Source organism: Tachyglossus aculeatus, chromosome 4 (genome assembly GCF_015852505.1).
Source record: "Tachyglossus aculeatus isolate mTacAcu1 chromosome 4, mTacAcu1.pri, whole genome shotgun sequence".
Lineage (NCBI taxonomy): Eukaryota > Metazoa > Chordata > Mammalia > Monotremata > Tachyglossidae > Tachyglossus > Tachyglossus aculeatus.
Genome location: NC_052069.1, coordinates 85,243,835 through 85,261,788, shown reverse-complemented (window position 1 = coordinate 85,261,788; position 17,954 = coordinate 85,243,835). Strand labels below are relative to the sequence as shown.

The 17,954-nt window shown below is 43.2% G+C and overlaps 1 protein-coding gene and 1 non-coding gene across 3 annotated transcripts in view; both read right to left on the bottom strand.

Moving 5' to 3' along the window:
- The window catches only part of STK3 (serine/threonine kinase 3), a 363,087-nt gene that overhangs the window by 305,351 nt on the left and 39,782 nt on the right, over nt 1-17,954 (bottom strand). For both annotated transcript variants that reach the window (XM_038745400.1, XM_038745401.1), the window contains one exon: nt 462-576. In XM_038745400.1, the coding sequence (XP_038601328.1) occupies nt 462-576 (115 nt within the window). The remainder of the gene's footprint in view (nt 1-461; nt 577-17,954) is intronic.
- On the bottom strand, nt 7,361-7,498 carry LOC119927994. Its single transcript, XR_005450956.1, has one exon. It is a non-coding gene; the product is annotated as a small nucleolar RNA SNORA7 (small nucleolar RNA).

The following is a 17,954-nucleotide window of genomic DNA, read 5'->3' as shown; positions in this document are numbered from 1 at the left end:
CACAAGTCGGCAACATATAGAGACGGTCCCTACCCGACAACAGGCTCACAGTCTAGTAAGGGGAGACAGACAACAACAAAAAAAAATACATAGGTGTCAAAACCGTCAGAATAAATAGAATTATAGGATTTAACGTAAGCCCTATAATACTTTCTTGCAAAAAGGAAGTAGTAGGCCTAGTATTCTGCATGAATATATTAAATACAAGCGTGAATTCCAATACCGCCAGGAAGGGAATCAAGTCTCTATGAATCCAAACTATGTGACTGGTTCTTGCTGCAGCTGCTTCTAGCCTACCCTCCGCATGCTCAGCAGTGATTTTCCATTTCTTTCCCCCCTCCACCCCCCAATATTTTCTTTGAAACCAAGCACCTCCATCCTCAGGAGGCTTCTGCGCATCGATCCTTAGAAATAAAATTAGCCAACACTTTAAAAATACATATGTTGAAAATAAGACTTACCGTCTTGTTCCTTAATCTAATTATGTCTGAGACGGAGCCAGCTCCACAGTACTCCATGACGATCCAGAGGTCTGTGTTCTTAAAATAGCTGCCATAATACTTAACTACATAAGGGCTGAAGAAAAACACAAAACAATTTATTTTCACTCACTCAAGCAACAAAGGTTCGACCAACATTTGGATATTTTACACCCAGTAGATTCCCACGATGTAGTAGCGTGGCCTAATGGAAAGATCACGGGCCTGGGAGTTAGAGGATCTGGGTTCTAATCCCGGCTCAATCAATCAATCCATCGTATTTATTGAGTGCTTACTGTGTGTTCAGCCACTTGTCTGCTGTGTGACGTTGGGCAAGTCACTTAACTGCTCCGAGTCTTGCTTCCCTCATCTCATCAATCAATCGTATTTATTGAGCGCTTACTGTGTGCAGAGCACTGTACTAAGCGCTTGGGAAGTACAAGTTGGCAACATATAGAGACAGTCCCTACCCAACAGTGGGCTCATAGTCTAAAAGGGGGAGACAGAGAACAAAACCAAACATACTAACGAAATAGAATAGATATGTACAAGTAAAATAAATAGAGTAATAAATATGTACAAACATATATACATCTGCAAAGTGGGGATTCAATACCTTTCATTCATTCAATTGTATTTATTGATTGCTTACTGTGTGCAGAGCACTGTACTAAGCGCTTGGGAAGTACAAGTTGGCAACATATAGAGACGGTCCCTACCCAACAGTGGGCTCACAGTCTAGAAGACTGCTCTCCCTCCACCTGAGACTGGGAGTTCTTTGTGGGACGTGATTACCTTGTATCTACCCCAGCCCTTGGTAGACAGTAAATATATAAATACCACTATTACTATTTTGTGGACTTAAGTCTTTATTTTTAAAGTATAAAAACTGGGTATAGGGCCAACCAATCAAAAAATATTTGAGTGCCTACTGTGTGCACAGCATTATTAATACTAATAATAAAAAATAATAAAGGTATTTGTTAAGCACTTACTACGTACTACGTACAGAGAAGCAGCGTGGCTCAGTGGAAAGAGCTCGGGCTTTGGAATCAGAGGTCATGGGTTCAAATCCCGGCTCTGCCACTTGTCAGCAATGTGACTTTGAGCAAGCCACTTCACTTCTTCGGGCCTCAGTTCCCTCCTCTGTAAAATGGGGATTAAGACCGCGAGCCCCCCGTGGGACAACCTGATCACTTTGTAACCTCCCCAGTGCTTAGAACAGTGCTTTGCACATAGTAAGTGCTTAATAAATGCCATTATTATTATTACTATTATCATTATTTTTACTGCATTCATTCAATCATATTTATTGAGCGCTTACTGTGTGCAGAGCACTGTAACTAAGTGCTTGGGAAGTACAAGTTGGCAACATATAGAGGCGGTCCCTACCCAACGGCGGGCTCACAGTCTAGAAGGGGGAGCCAGACAACAAAACAAAACATATTAACAAAATAAAATAAATAGAATAGTAAATATGTACAAGTAAAATAGAGTAATAAATCTGTACAAACATATATACAGGTGCTGTGGGGAGGGGAAGGAGGTAGGGCTGGGGGATGGGAGGAGGAGAGGAAAAAGGGGGCTCAGTCTGGGAAGGCCTCCTGGAGGAGGTGAGCGCTCAGTAAGGCTTTGAAGATGAAGCACTGGGATGGATACAAGCAAATCGGGTTGGACACAGTCCCTGACCTACATGGAGCTCACAGTCTGAATCCCCATTTTCCAGATGAGGGAACTGAGGCCCAGAGAACTGAAGTGACTTGCCCAAGGTCACACAGCAGACAAGTGGCAGAGCGAGAATTAGAACACAATACCTGATGACACCCAGGCTGGTGCTCTACCCACTACACCACGCTGCTTCTCTGTACAAAGTAAAGGAACATGACAATAGAATTAGCAGATACTAATCCCTGCCTTTAATAATAATAATGATGGCATTTATTAAGTGCTTACTATGTGCAAAGCACTCTTCTAAGCGCTGGACTGTTCTAAGCGCTGGGGAGGTTACAAGGTGATAAGGTTGTCCCGCGGGGGGCTCACAATTTCAATCCCCATTTTACAGATGAGGGAACTGAAGCCCAGAGAAGTGAAGTGACTTGTCCAAAGTCACATAGCTGACAGTTGGCGGAGCCGGGATTTGAACCCAGGACCTCTGACTCCAAAGCCCGGGATCTTTCCACTGAGCCATGCTGCTTCTCTTAAGCATCTTACAATCTAACCGGGTTCCAGTCCACTGAAAAAATTCAGTGTGGGTCTCAAACTCTTGGGACAAAGAACGAGATCTTCATATCACTCCCAAGATGACACTTGAATAGAGACAAATGCTGTTACTCTGTCTTCTTTCTAGCACTCAAAACATGTCTAGATGTATAGAGGTACAATCAATCAAACAATCAATCGTATTTATTGAGCACTTACTGTGTGCAGAGCACTGTACTAAGCACTTGGGAAGTACAAGTTGGCAACATCTAGAGACGGTCCCTACCCACCAGTGGGCTCACAGTCTAGAAGGGGGAGACAGAGAACAAAACAAAACATATTAACAAAATAAAATTAATAGAATAGAGGTAGAGAGCTCACCTCCTCCAGGAGGCCTTCCCAGACTGAGCCCCCTTTTTCCTCTCCTCCACCCCATCCCCCGCCCTACCTCCTTCCCCTCCCCACCGCCCCTGTATATATGTTTGTACAGATTTTTTACTCTATTTATTTTACTAGTACATATTTACTATTCTATTTATTTTGTTAATGATGTGCATCTAGCTTTACTTCTATTTCTTCTGATGACTTGACCCCTGTCCACATGTTTTGTTTTGTTGTCTGTCTCCCCCTTCTCCACTGTGAGCCCGTTGTTGGGTAGGGACTGTCGCTATGTTTGTTTTTTTAATGGCATTCATTAAGCGCTTACTATGTGCAAAGCACTGTTCTAAAGCGCTGGGGGGATACAAGGTGATCAGGTTGTCCCATGGGGGGCTCACAGTCAACCCCCATTTTACAGATGAGGTAACTGAGGCCCAGAGAAGTTAAGTGACTTGCCCAAGGTCACACAGTTGACAACTGGCGGAGCCAGGATTTGAACCCACGATCACTGACTCCAAAGCCCGTGCTCTTTCCACTGAGCCACGCTGCTGCCAACTTGTACTTCCCAAGCGCTTAGTACAGTGCTCTGCACGCAGTAAGCGCTCAATAAATATGATTGAATGAATGACTGAATGAATACTTTCTGGGTTATGGATTTTTTTTATTTCTTCATTTATACAGTAGGCTATTAGCACCCAAACAAGATTCACAAAGCTGGCCGAAATCATGAGCGTACGTTCATTACGGAATAAATTTAAATTGCACTGATATTATCTTCTCAAACTACTCAAGCGCACAAAATATATCAGATTTTGACCAGCCCCATAAATAGGGGTTAATGTCATATTGTAATAATAATAAGTACTCATAAGTATGGTACTTGTAAAGCACTTGCATGGTACTTGTAAAGCACTTGCTATGTGCCAGGTTCTGTTCTAAGTGCTGGGGCAGATACAACTTAATCCCAGACTGAGCCCCCTCCTTCCTCTCCCCCTCTCCATCCCCCCCGCCCTACCTCCTTCCCCTCCCCACAGCACCTGCATATATGTTTGTACAGATTTATTACTCTATTTTACTTGTACATATTTACTATTCTATTTATTTTACTTTGTTAATATGTTTTATTTTGTTGTTCGGCTCCCCCTTCTAGACTGTGAGCCCGCTGTTGGGTAGGGACCGTCTCTACATGTTGCCAACTTGTACTTCCCAAGCGCTTAGTACAGTTCTCCGCACACAGTAAGCGCTCAATAAATACGATTGAATGAACGAATGAATGAATAATCAGGTTGGACACAGTCTCTGTCATCATCATCATCATCAATTGTATTTATTGAGCGCTTACTACATTGGGCTCACACTCTTAACCCCCATTTTTTACAGATGAGGTAACTGAGGCCCAGGGAAGTGAAGTGCCTTGCTGAAGGTCAAAGAGCAGACAAGTGGTGGAGCCAGGATTAGAACTAAGTACTCAGTAAACCAAGCACTTAGTAAAGTGCTCTGCACTCACTAAATACTCGTTCTCACTGTACCTCGTTCTTGCCTGTCCCACCGTCGACCCCAGGGCCACGTCCTCCCCCTGGCCTGGAATGCCCTCCCTCTGCACATCCGCCAAGCTAGCTCTCTTCCTCCCTTCAAGGCCCTACTGAGAGCTCACCTCCTCCAGGAGGCCTTCCCAGACTGAGCCCCCTTTTTCCTCTCCTCCTCCTCATTCCCCCTGCCCTGCCTTCATCCCCTCCCCACAGCACCTGTATATATGTTTGTTCAGATTTATTACTCTATTTCACTTATACATATTTATTATTCTATTTATTTTGCTAATGATGTGCATTTAGCTTTAATTCTATTAATTCTGCCATCTTGACACCTGTCCACATGTTTTGTTTTGTTGTCTGTCTCCCCCCTTCTAGACTGTGAGCCCGTTGTTGGGTAGAGACCATCTCTATATGTCACCCACTTGTAGTTCCCAAGCACTTAGTACAGTTCTATGCATATAGTAAGTGCTCAATAAATACGATCAAATGAATGAATGAATATGCGACTGACTGCCTAAATGACTGCTAAGGATCCTACTTAATAATAATAATAATAATAATTGGCATTTATTAAGCGCTTACTATGTGCAAAGCACTGTTCTAAGCGCTGGGGAGGATACAGGGTGATCAGGTTGTCCCACGGGGGGCTCACAGTCTTAATCCCCATTTTACAGATGAGGTAACTGAGGCCCAGAGAAGTTAAGTGACTTGCCCAAGATCACACAGCAGACATGTGGCGGAGTCGGAATTCAAACCCATGACCTCTGACTCCAAAGCCCATGCTCTTTCCACTGAGCCACTACTTGACTAAATAGGTCAGGAGGAAAATAACCCCAAGTTATTTCCAGGGGAGTCATCCTCCCACGGGATCCCAGATACCATGTGGACTTTTGCACCAGTTATTTCCATTTTCCCTGCTGCCTTCTTCCCTGGGTCAATGCTGATAGCTTCAGCGATTCTTGAAGGGGAGAGGGGGAGTGAAGAGGAAGGGTTGGAGAGGACTGGAGAAGCACTGTGCCCTAATGGAAAGATAACGGGCCTGGGAGCCACAGGACCTTGGGTTCTAATTCCGGCTCCGCCCCTTGTCTGCTGTGTGACCTTGGACAAGTCACTTCTCTGGGCCTCAGTTCCCTCATCTGTAAAATGGGGATTGAGACTGGGAGCCCCAAAGGGGAAAAGGAAATGTGTCCAACCCGATTTGCTTGTATCCACCCATCCACCCCAGGACTTAGTACAGTACCTGGCAACAAAGTAAGCGCTTAACAAATACCATAATTATTATTATTATTGACGAAGGAAGAAATATGCCTTGGGACAGTGGCACCAGGAGCGGGGTGAGGAGCAAAGATAGAACTACCATTCCACAATCAGGGCTAGTCTCGAGGAGGGACCGTCTCTATATGTTGCCGACTTGTACTTCCCAAGCGCTTAGTACAGTGCTCTGCACACGGTAAGCGCTCAGTAAATACCACTGAATGGATGAATGAATGAACCCAATCCCATTCCATGACAATCCCATGAATCCCTCGCTATGGGCTTCCCCAACCAGCCTCTTCAGGCCTTCTCTCTGTTACTTCCCCTTTCCTCTGTTCTTGCTCTGACTTTCACTTCTGCCTCACCCTCTTTCTCTCTCAGTTAAACCCCAAAATGAACATTTTAAAAAGGGTTGGAAAAAAAAGAGTCAAGGAGAAAAATATAAATGAAATATCTGGGTTCTATCCACCAATACACCTACAATGTAACAAAAGCTTGAGTTTTTTTATTTAACCCTTACAACTAACCAAAGAGGTGAATGTGATCACCTGTCAAGGAAGCATTTCTCCCTGTGAATTTAAATTAACCTTTACTAGAAAGCACCTATTCACTCTTTATTTTGCTATAGCTTATTAAATTTCTATTTTAAAGACTTTTTTGTGTGAAAGTAGTAGTTCAAAAATGTAAGAGTATTACGATTTAAAATTGTCAAGTATCGTGATTTTTTTCCATTACCTAGTTTCCATTAATGCCTTATTGTAATTTTACTTAATAGGATTAAGATGGATATTATGTTACTATGGCAATCTGTACTTTATATGAGAAATGAATTTTTTCCATCATAAATCTGTTCATTACTTGGCTCCAAAAACTGCCAAAGAGGATTTTCAAAGGCACGTAATAAATGCCATTACTTGGGTCATACCAATGATCCAGTTTTTAAGCGCTTAGTACTGCTCTGCACACAGTAAGCGCTCAATATAACTGAATGAATGAATCTTCAACAGGGTGATGGTTACCTTCTTTAGACTCCTCCTCATGGTTATGGGTGTGCTATTTAACTTTTCCCCAATAACCAATTGATAAGGACTGTTTAGTGTTGTACCTAACTTAACTATTCCCCACCCTAAAATGCACTTGGCTCGTTGTTATTAAATGCTCATTATCATCACCACTGTCCAAATGAAATTAATTAAGAAACTGAGCTAATTTTCACCCGGCTGAATCAAATCAATTTTAGGCACTTCTGCATCTCCTTTCAGTCAATAGGATCAAAAGATTGTTTTGGAGAGTCTTGTCTTATGTCGTCGAGTCGCTTCTGACCCATGGCAACAACACGGACACATCTCTTCCAGGACGTCCCGCTCTCCATCTGCAGTCATTCTGGTAGTGTATCCATACAGTTTTCTTGGTCAAAATACAGAAGTGGTTTACTAATGCCTCCTTCCATGCAGCAAACTTGAGTCTCCGCCCTTAATTCTCTCCCGTGATGCTGCTGCCCAGCATGGGTGAGTTTTGACTCATAGCAGATTGTCTTCCACTCGCTAGCCACTGCCCAAGCTAGGAATGGAATAGGTGGGCCTCTGCTTGATGATCCCTCCCTTAGCCGAGACTAGGAGAGTACTGGAAATTCTCCAGGTGCGACCCTGAGAGGGGAATTTACAAAAGTACCCCTCTGGAGTGTAAGCTCGTTGTGGACAGGGAATGTAACAATTCTATTATACTGTACTCTCCAAACCGCTTGCTACAGTGCCCTACCCAAAGTAAAGTCTCAATTAATACGACTGATTTATTGGTAGTGTCTGGAAAGTACTGTCATTTTGAAGTCCCCCTCTCCATCCCCCCATCTTACCTCCTTCCCTTCCCCACAGCACCTGTATATACGTTTGTACATATTTATTACTCTATTTATTTATTTTACTTGTACATATCTATTCTATTTATTTTATTTTGTTAGTATGTTTGGTTTTGTTCTCTTGTCTCCCCCTTTTAGACTGTGAGCCCACTGTTGGGTAGGGACTGTCTCTATATGTTGCCAGCTTGGACTTCCCAAGCGCTTAGTACAGTGCTCTGCACACAGTAAGCGCTCAATAAATACAATTGATGATGATGATGATGATGATGAAGTATGTCAAATGTTTTGGGGGGCCTTGGGGAGCTTTCCCTTCTCTCCAACCTGGAATGGGGCTGGAGTAATAAATATCCATGATCATCTTTACGCTTATCACTTCAGTGTCATCATTCTTCTCACTTTAATAGAACCCTCACATAAAATAAAGGTTTCTAAATTGACACCGGCCTCTGATAAGCTAAATTAGGTAAGGTTGCCTTAACTAAGCTATGCTTTGTATGCCAAAAGCAGCTGTGTTGTCAAGCACTGGCTTAGCCACTTGTGTCATTTATTCACTGTTGGAAGGAACTAATACCACTGAAGAAAAACTTGTTCTGCATATGTTGCAATCTTGTGAATCAAAAATAAAACATAAAACTTTTAAAATTTTCAAACCCATTCTTACTGGAGTTAAACAACACAATGCCAAAATTACCCCTAAATTACACTTTTTTAAAATCCATAAAAATCCATATCCACTCCACTGAGGCGCTCATCAGTAGATTTACGCATTCTTACTGGAGTTAAACAACACAATGCCAAAATTACTCCTAAGTTACACTTTTTTGAAACCTATAAAAATCCATATGCACTCCATTGAGGCACTCATCAGTAGATTTATCCAGACTGTTTTAACCAACCATGACTGAGAATTGCTTCAACTGAGAAGCAGCATGACCTAGTGGATAGAGCACTGGCTTGGGAGTCAAAAGGATATGGGTCCTAATCCCAGCTCTGTCACTTGTCTGCTGTGTGACCTTGGGCAAATCACTTAACTTCTCTGTGCCTCAGTTGCCTCATCTGTAAAACGGGGATTATTAGTGTGAGCCCCTTGTGGGACATGGACTGGGTCCAACCTGATTAGCCTGCATGTATCCCAATGCTTAGTTCAGTGTCTGATACACAATGAGTGCTCAAACACCATTATTAAAAAAATCAATCATCTTTACTGAGCGCATACTGTTTGCAGAACACTATACTAAACCAAATAAATATTTGAAGTGAGATTCTGAAAAACTGTCAGCACATAAGCGCTGAGTAAATCCTCCCAACAACATGCTTCACTGTCAGAGTGTGGAGAATGAATGACTATAGCAGGGAGGATGAAAAATATCTAGAGAACTGTCTTAAACAATGTGGTACAACAGCAGCCTGCCGGTTGTTGTGGAACAGCTCCAGCAGATCAAAATGGCATATGACACTCATAGTAAGCGCTTAATAAAGCCATCATTATTATTATTAGAAGAGGACTGCTCTCCTTGGGCCGAGCCTTCAACGAGATCAAGAAGCTTAGAAGTGAACGGTAAAAGGTGCTACAAGTGTCAAATGCACCAATCAATCGTATTTATTGGGCACTTACTGGGTACAGAGCACTCTACTGTGCTTTGGGGGAGCACAATATATCCGAGTGGATAGACACATTCCCTACCCACAATAAGCTTATGATCTAGAAAGGGAGACAGACACTAATATAAATAAATTACCTTTGCCTTGTCCCTTCTTCCTTCCCTGACCACCATCTTCATCCACTCTATTTCCAATGGCTCCTTCCCCACTTCTTTCAAACTTGCCAATCTATCCCCTTTATCTCCCTCCTACCATTCCTTTCCAAATTCTCAATCAATCTATTGTATTTATTGAGCATTTGCTGTGTGCAGAGCACCATACTAAGCTCTTGGGAGAGTACAATATAACAGAGTCGGTAGACAGATTTCCTGCCCACAACGAGCCTACAGCCTAGAGGGGGAGACTTACAAGTAAATACGTTATTCATATATATCTAATTGAACAAGTTGCCTATGCTTACTGCCTCCACTTCCTCTCATTCAGTCATTCATTCAATAGTATTTATTGAGCATTTACTGTGTGCAGAGCACTGTACTAAGTGCTTGGGAAGTACAAGTTGGCAACATATAGAGACGGTCCCTACCCAACAACAGGCTCTCATCCAACCCTCTCCTCATCCCCCTGCAATCTAGCTTCCACCCCTTTGACTCCATAGAAACTGCCATTTCTAACGGCACCGATGATCTCCTTTTTGCCAAACCCAACAGCCTCTACTCCATCCTAATCCTCCTCGACCTCTCAGCTGCCTTCCGACACTGTCGACCACCCCCTTCTCCTGGAAACATTATCCAACCGTGGCTTCCCAAATCTACCTCTCTCCTCCTCTGGGGTCTCTCAATTTTTCCTACCTTCGGGACATTTCTATTTGAATGTCCTGCTAACATGACAAGCTTAGCAAGTCCGAAACGGAACTCATCTTCCCACGCAAACCCTGTCCTGCCCCTAATTTTCTGTCACTGTAGATAATACCGCTATCCTCCCCATCTCGCAAGCCTGCAACCTTGGCACTATCTTCAACCTGCGAATTCAACCTGTAAGCAAAGCCTGTTGGTTCTACCTCATGACAGCACTAAAATTCCCCCTTCTCCATCCAAACTACTGCTCCACTAATCCCAGCACTTATCCTATCCTGCCTTGACTACTGTATCAGCCTCCTTGCTGACCTCCCGGCCTCCTGTCTCTCCCCACTCTGTTCCATATTTACTCTGCTCCCAAAAAATAATAAATTCAGTTCAGTTCACATCTCCATACTCCTCACAGGCCTCCAGTGATGCCCATCCTTCTCCATACCAAGCAGAGACTCCTTACCATCAGCTTTAAAGCACAAAGTCAGCTCTCTCCATCCTACCTTACCTTGCTGATTCCATACTACAACCCAGTCCTAACACTTCGCTCTTCCAATGCCATCCTACACATTGTACCTTGAACTCATCTCTTTTCCAAGCCCTTGCTCTTTCTGGCTCCCGGCTTCAAGTCCGATGGACAACCACTCTCTCCACCTACCAAACCCTCCTAAAATCACATTCCCTCCAAGAGGTCTTCCCCAACTAGGCCCACCTTTCCCCTATTCGTACTCCTTTCTGTTTCACTTGACTGCACCTGTACTCCTTAAGCATTTAATATTCACCCCACCCCCAGCCCCACAGCACTTATGTATATATCTTTATACTAGCCCATTTCCCCTGAGAAGCAGCATGGCTCAGTGGAAAGAGCAAGGGCTTTGGAGTCAGAGGTCATGGGTTCAAATTCCAGCTCCACCAACTGTCAGCTGTGTGACTTTGGGCAAGTCACTTAACTTCTGTAGGCCTCAGTTCCCTCATCAGTAAAATGGGGATTAAAACTGTGAGCCCCCCATGGGACAACCTGATCACCTTGTAACGTCCCCAGCACTTAGACCAGTGCTTTGCACATAGTAAGTGCTTAATAAATACCATCATTATTATTTTTATTATTATCAGTAATTGATTTTAATGTCTGCTTCCCTCTCTAGACTGTAAGTCTCTTGAGAATCATGTCTACCACCTCTATTATACTTTACCCTGCCAAGCATTTAATATAGTGCTTTGCACAAAGTAAGCACTCAATAAATAAGATTTACTGATTGATTGATTGATTGAATGCTGGTCAGGACATCAGTTATAATGTTGGTGAATGTCTGATGTATTCAATCTAAAACTCAAAGCCTTATGTAGCTGAAATAAAATCCATTCATCCCAAATAATAATCCAGTCACTGAGAAATCACAGTTTAGATCTTGGATGGATTGATGATCCCTTCCTCTTAGCATGGGAAAGATGGTGTAATGATCACTAGAGAAGTACAATGTTTTCGAAGAATTTAATAATAATCAATCGTATTTATTGAGTGCTTACTGTGTGCAGAGCACTGTACTAAGTGCTTATGTTGGTATTTGTTAAGCACTTACTATGTGCAAAGCACTGTTCTAAGAGCTGGGGTAGATACAAGGTAATCAGGTTGTCCCACAAGGGGCTCACAGTCTTCATCCCCATTTTACAGATGAGGGAACTGAGGCCCAGAGAAGTGAAGTGACTTGCCCAAAGTCACACAGCTGACAAGTGGCGGGGCCGGGATTTGAACCCGTGGCCTCTGACTCCAAAGCCTGTGCTCTTTCCATTAAGAATTCAATAGGAGTAAAATACTTCAATCAATCAGTAGTATTTATTGAGCGCTTACTGTGTGCAGAGCATTAAACTAGGTACTTGGGAGAGTACACTGGTTGGTAGACACATTCCCTGCCCATGAGCTTACCATCTAGAAGGAGGGACAGACATCAATATAAATTATGGATAGGGGGTGAACAGAAAGTGTTTTAAAGGGTCCAGAGCCCAAGTGTAGAAGCAATGTAGAAGAGAGGTGGAGCAGAGGGAAAGAGGGCTTACTAAGGGAAGGCCTCATAAAGATGTGATTTTTAATAAGGCTTTGAAGGTGTCATAAATGGAGTGGGAGGAAGTTCCAAATCAGAGGGAGGACGTGGGCAAGAGGATGATGGCAAGATAGATGAGACTGAGTTGCAGTGAGTAAGCTGGCAGAGGAGCAAAATGTGTAGGCTGGAATGTAGTAGGAGATCAATGAGGCAAGGTAGGAGGGAGAGAACTGATTGTGTGCTCTAAAGCCAATAGTATGGAACTTCGTTTGATGCAGAGAGCTCACCTCCTCCAGGAGGCCTTCCCAGACTGAGCCCCCTCCTTCCTCTCCCCCTCCTCTCCCTCTCCATCCCCCCAACCTACCTCCTTCCCCTCCCCACAGCACCTGTATATATGTATATATGTTTGTATGTATTTATTACTCTATTTTATTTGTACATATTTATTCTATTTATTTCATTTTGTTAATATGCTTTGTTTTGTTGTCTGTCTCCCCCTTTTAGACTGTTAGCCCGCTGTTGGGTAGGGACCGTCTCTATATGTTGCCAACTTGTACCTCCCAAGCGCTTAGTACAGTGCTCTGCACACGGTAAGTGCTCAATAAATACGATTGAATGAATGAATGAATGCAGAGGTGAATGGGCAACATGGACTCAACATTTGGTTTTTTTTTGGGGGGGGGGGTTAAATCAAGGCAACAGAATAATATATGGACTTCTTACTACCTATTCAGTCAGCCCATCATAATGTAGTTCACCTTTCACAGTATAATCAATCAATCAATCAATGGTATTTATTGAGCGCTTACTGTGTGCAGAGCACTGTACTAAGCGCTTGGGAAGTACAAGTTGGCAACATATAGAGACAGTCCCTGCCCAACAGTGGGCTCACAGTCTAAAAGACTGAAGTATAAACCAGATGATGATGGATGGCAAATCCTACAGCGCCATTACAAGAACCAGGTTTTCCTAACTACTATTCCAAAACTTCTAGACTCATTTCTACATTAATTCTAATGAAGAAAAATCACTGGATAATTAAATAGTTTCAAGGGAAAATTGTGACAAAACAATTACGCACCACTATGGATAATCTGACTTCACTTACTGGAATTTAGGAATACAGGGATTTAACTTCTTTTTTTCATATCAACAAATGTAACAAGTATACATTTTCATGCTACAACCAAGTATTAAATTGTACTTGGTATTTAGGAAAACTCAAAACCTAATGAGTAAAGTGGGTTTCCATTTTATACTTCTACCAAATAAAAACCAAAACAACAAATAAGGTAGAATGATTCAGAGCCTCATTCTCAACACTCCTACTTTTAGTCCTTTGCTCATGCCCTCCCGACTGCCTGAAACTGTCTCCCCTTCAAATCCACAAAAATACAGTCTTCCCCACTTCAAAGCCCTCCTGACATCCACCTCCTCTCCAGGTCATATCTTCCCAACTTCCTCCTCAGCACTTATGAACACAGCGAGCCACAGAACTTTCCACACTCTATTATCTAAGCCTGTATTTATTACTTTTCTCTCTTTCTGTTCCCTTTCCCTTTGGTCTATAAATGTTTTTGAGTCTGTCTTTCATAGTCAGATTGTACGCTCCTTGAGGGAAAACAGCATGCATTCCATCATCAATCGTATTTATTGAGCGCTTACTGTGTGCAGAGCACTGTACTAAGCGCTTGATTTGACCCCAAGCTGTACTCTACCAACCACTTGAAGTCCTCTGGGAACTCAAATTGATAATCGATTCAATCTTTTGTCCATATAAAACAAATTTTTAACATAGAAAGCTCTGGGGTAAATACAAGATAATCAAGTCCCACGTGGAGCTCACAGTCTAAACAGGAGAAAGAATGGGTAGTGAATCCCCATTCTGCAGATGAAGAAACTGAGGTATAGAAAAGTTAATTTGCACATGGTCGTAGACCGGGCAAGTTGAGGAGCAAGGATTAGAAATATAGGTCCTCTATATTTCTCTAAAGTGCTCTTTCCACTGTGCCATGGTATGGGATATCTTTACATGAATACTACCCGGCGGAGTTCCCATTTTCCTTGGGTCACAGCCAAAGAAAAGGTACGCTTGTTATCCAAGAAAATTCCTTCCCTGTGGGACAGTAGGAAACAAGTAAAATATAAGAGATCCAGGAGGCTCAGTTATCTCTTTTCCAGTTGCCTCTTTTCAGCACTTTTTTTTCCCCAGTGGAGAATGACAGAGGAAGTAGAAAATCAACCTCCCACTCAAAAATTCTAATTACACATAATCATGCAGCTGGAATTTTGCACTGGGTTTTTGTTCTACAGTAGGCTTAAGAAGAGTGTCCAATTTTATTCTTTTACTCTTTTTTATTAACCGATGGTATCATCATGAAAGATTACATGAAAAGATTACATTAAATACCTTAAAATGTCAGTTATTGGGCAAAAGTGAGAGAAGAGTGGAGGGGACAAAAAGAAAGAGGTGAAGAGGGACAGAAAGAAGTAGAATGAGAAAGAGTTGAAAAATCAGAACGGAGAGAAGGAAAGGGGAAAAATGGTAGGGGGATATTCCAAATGGGAGTAAAGGCATGGAGTGGGAAATGGGATGAGGTAATAATAATAATAATGATGATGGCATTTAATAAGCGCTTACTACATGCAAAGCACTGTTCTAAGCACTGGGGAGATTACAAGTGATCAGGTTGTCCCACAGAGGGCTCAGTCTTAATCCCCATTTTACAGATGAGGCAACTGAGGCACAGAGAAGTTAAGTGACTTGCCCTAGGTCACACAGCAGACAAGTGGCGGAGGCGGGATTTGAACACATGACCTCTGACTCCAAAGCCCGTGCTCTTTTCCACTGAGCCATGCTGCTTCTCTAGGTGTGGAGGGCACGTGGTGGAAGAGCCTGTGAGTCAGGGGACCTGGGTTCTAATCCCTGCTCCATTACTTGCCTGCTGTGTGACCACAGGCAAGTCACTTAACTATTCTGTGTCCCAGTTTCCTCACCTGTGAAACAGGTATTAAATCCTCCACCCACCATTTCAGATTTTGACTGTGACTGCCATGTGGGACAGAATCTGTGTCTGACATGATTATCTTGTAACTAAAGCAGTGTTTAAATACTGTAAGAAAACCAAATACCACAATAATTATTACTGCAATAGATAGGGAATGAGATTGGTTGTACCCAAACTGAAGTTAGGGCTATGGAAAGTGAGACGAAGGGGGCCATTACAATAACAATTTCTGGGGAGAAATGAGCTTCTACCAGCCTCTTTCTAAAGACGAGGGGAAGGAAGGAGTCAAAAATGATTCCAAGGTGATGAGCATCTAATACCTACCTGTAATTTCTCCTACCTATAATTCAATTTAATGCGTCTCCCTCACTATATTGCATAAGCTCCTTAGGAACAAGGATTGTGTCTACCAACTCTGTTGCACTGCACTCTCCCAATCACTTGGTAAACTGCTCTGTGCACAGAAATGCTCAATAAATACCACAGATTGATAGAAAAAAAAAACTGGGAGGAGAGTGATACCTATGATGAAAATGAGAAAGTTGAAAGGAGAAGATTTATGTGCCAAATTTAGTTACTTCCTAAACTAAACAACCATAAATACATAATACATTTCAGAACACATTCTAATTTATGAACAGCTTCTATGCAATGTTTTTTAGAGACAGCAAATTTTTGTAGCTGATCTATCAAACAGATCTTCTAGGACATGTAAACAGAAAAAGCTTAATACACTCAAAGGGAGCAATTTCTATGGTGAATAATAAAAGCTTTATCAGCCTTTGATGCTCAGGTATATAGATAAATACAACTTTTACATTATAATTTGCACAAGAGACAATCCCTGCCCAAAACGGGCTCACAGTCTACAAGGGGGTAGCCAGACATCAAAACAAGTAAACTGGCTTCAGTAGCATCATTATAAATAAACAGACTTATACATGTGTACACATCAAATAAAAAATAAATCAAATTATAAGTATAACTATGTACATATATACACAAGTGCTGTGGGGAGGGGGTTAGAGCAAAGGGAGCAAGTTGGGGCGATAGGGAGGGGGAGCAGAAGAAGAGGGGGGCTTAGTTTGAGAAGGCCTCCTGGAGGAGGCGAGTTTTCAGTAGGGCTTTGAAGAGAGGAAGTGTGCTAGTTTGGCAGATTTGAGGAGGGAGGGCGTTCATTCATTCATTCATTCAACTGTATTTATTGAGCGCTGTGTGCAGAGCATCGTACTAAGCGCTTGGGAAGTACAAATCGGCAACATATAGAGACAGTCCCTACCCAACAATGGGCTCACAGTCTAGAAGGGGGAGACAGAGAACAAAACAAGCAGACAGGACAGAGGTAGGACGTGGGTCAGGGGTCGACGGCAGGACAGGCGAGAACGAGGTACAGTGAGAAGGTAAGCACCGGAATCCTACCACCATCCTTCCAAGGAATTATCTCAATAGTCCTGAGAGGACTCTCTGAAGGCACATCTCCTCCAAGAGGCCTTCCCAGACTAAGCCCCACTTTTCCTCATCTCACACTCCCTTTTGCACTGCCTTGACTTGCTCCCTTTATTCAGCCCCCCTCCCAGCACTTATGTACCTACCTGTAATTTATTTATTTGTATTGATGTCTGTCCCCCATGCCCCTCCAGACTGTGAGCTCATTGTGGGCAAGGAGTCTCTCTGTTTATTATTGTATTGTACTTTCCCAAGCACCTAGTATAGTGTTCTGCACACAGTAAGCGCTTAATAAATATGATTGAAAGAATGAATGAATGAATGAGGTAACGGGGTATGTCGTCAGATTGCTGGACGGGGCAGAACTGAGAAAAGCAGTCACGCCGCCCGTTCTGGCCTCCCTCCCTTCGCCTACATCTCCCTTCTCATCCACTCAGCTTCCCGAGAGGAGTCTTTAGCTGGGAAAAGAGAGGGTGGCCACCCCAGGGTTTGGGTCTTTCTCACGTGGCCGGCTCGGAGTTCCGGAGAGAGCCTAGCCAACTGAGTCCGTGCCACCACCGGCAGCGAGGTACCTCCCTCTGCCCCATCTCACCAGACACCCGGGCCATACCTGAGAGCTCCTGATGCCAGGCTGCTTGGGGAACTCTTGGTACGGCCCGGGCTGAGAAAGAATAAAGCAAAGTCCACACTCCCCGGGGAGAGCTCACCTCCTCCAGGAGGCCTTCCCAGACTGAGCCCCTTCCTTCCTCTCCCCCTCGTCCCCTTCTCCATCCCCCCATCTTACCTCCTTCCCTTCCCCACGGCACCTGTATATATGTATATATGTTTGTACATATTTATTACTCTATTTTACTTGTACATATCTATTCTATTTATTTTATTTTGTACGTTTGGTTTTGTTCTCTGTCTCCCCCTTTTAGACTGTGAGCCCACTGTTGGGTAGGGACTGTCTCTATATGTTGCCAATTTGCACTTCCCAAGCGCTTAGTACAGTGCTCTGCACATAGTAAGCGCTCAATAAATATGATTGATGATGATGATGATGATGATCTCATAATCCTGCCATTCACTGGGACAAGTTTCTACTCAAGGGCAGGAGTGGGGACGCAACAGAGATCAGAGAAAGAAAGGGGCAACAGCAGACAAGAGGGAGATGGGGAAGAAGTCAGAGAAGCAGCGTGGCTCTGTGGAAAGAGCACGGGCTTTGGAGTCAGAGGTCATGGGTTCAAATCCCGGCTCCGCCAACTGTCAGCTGTGTGACTTTGGGCAAGTCACTTAACTTCTCTGTGCCTCAGTTCCCTCATCAGTAAAATGGGG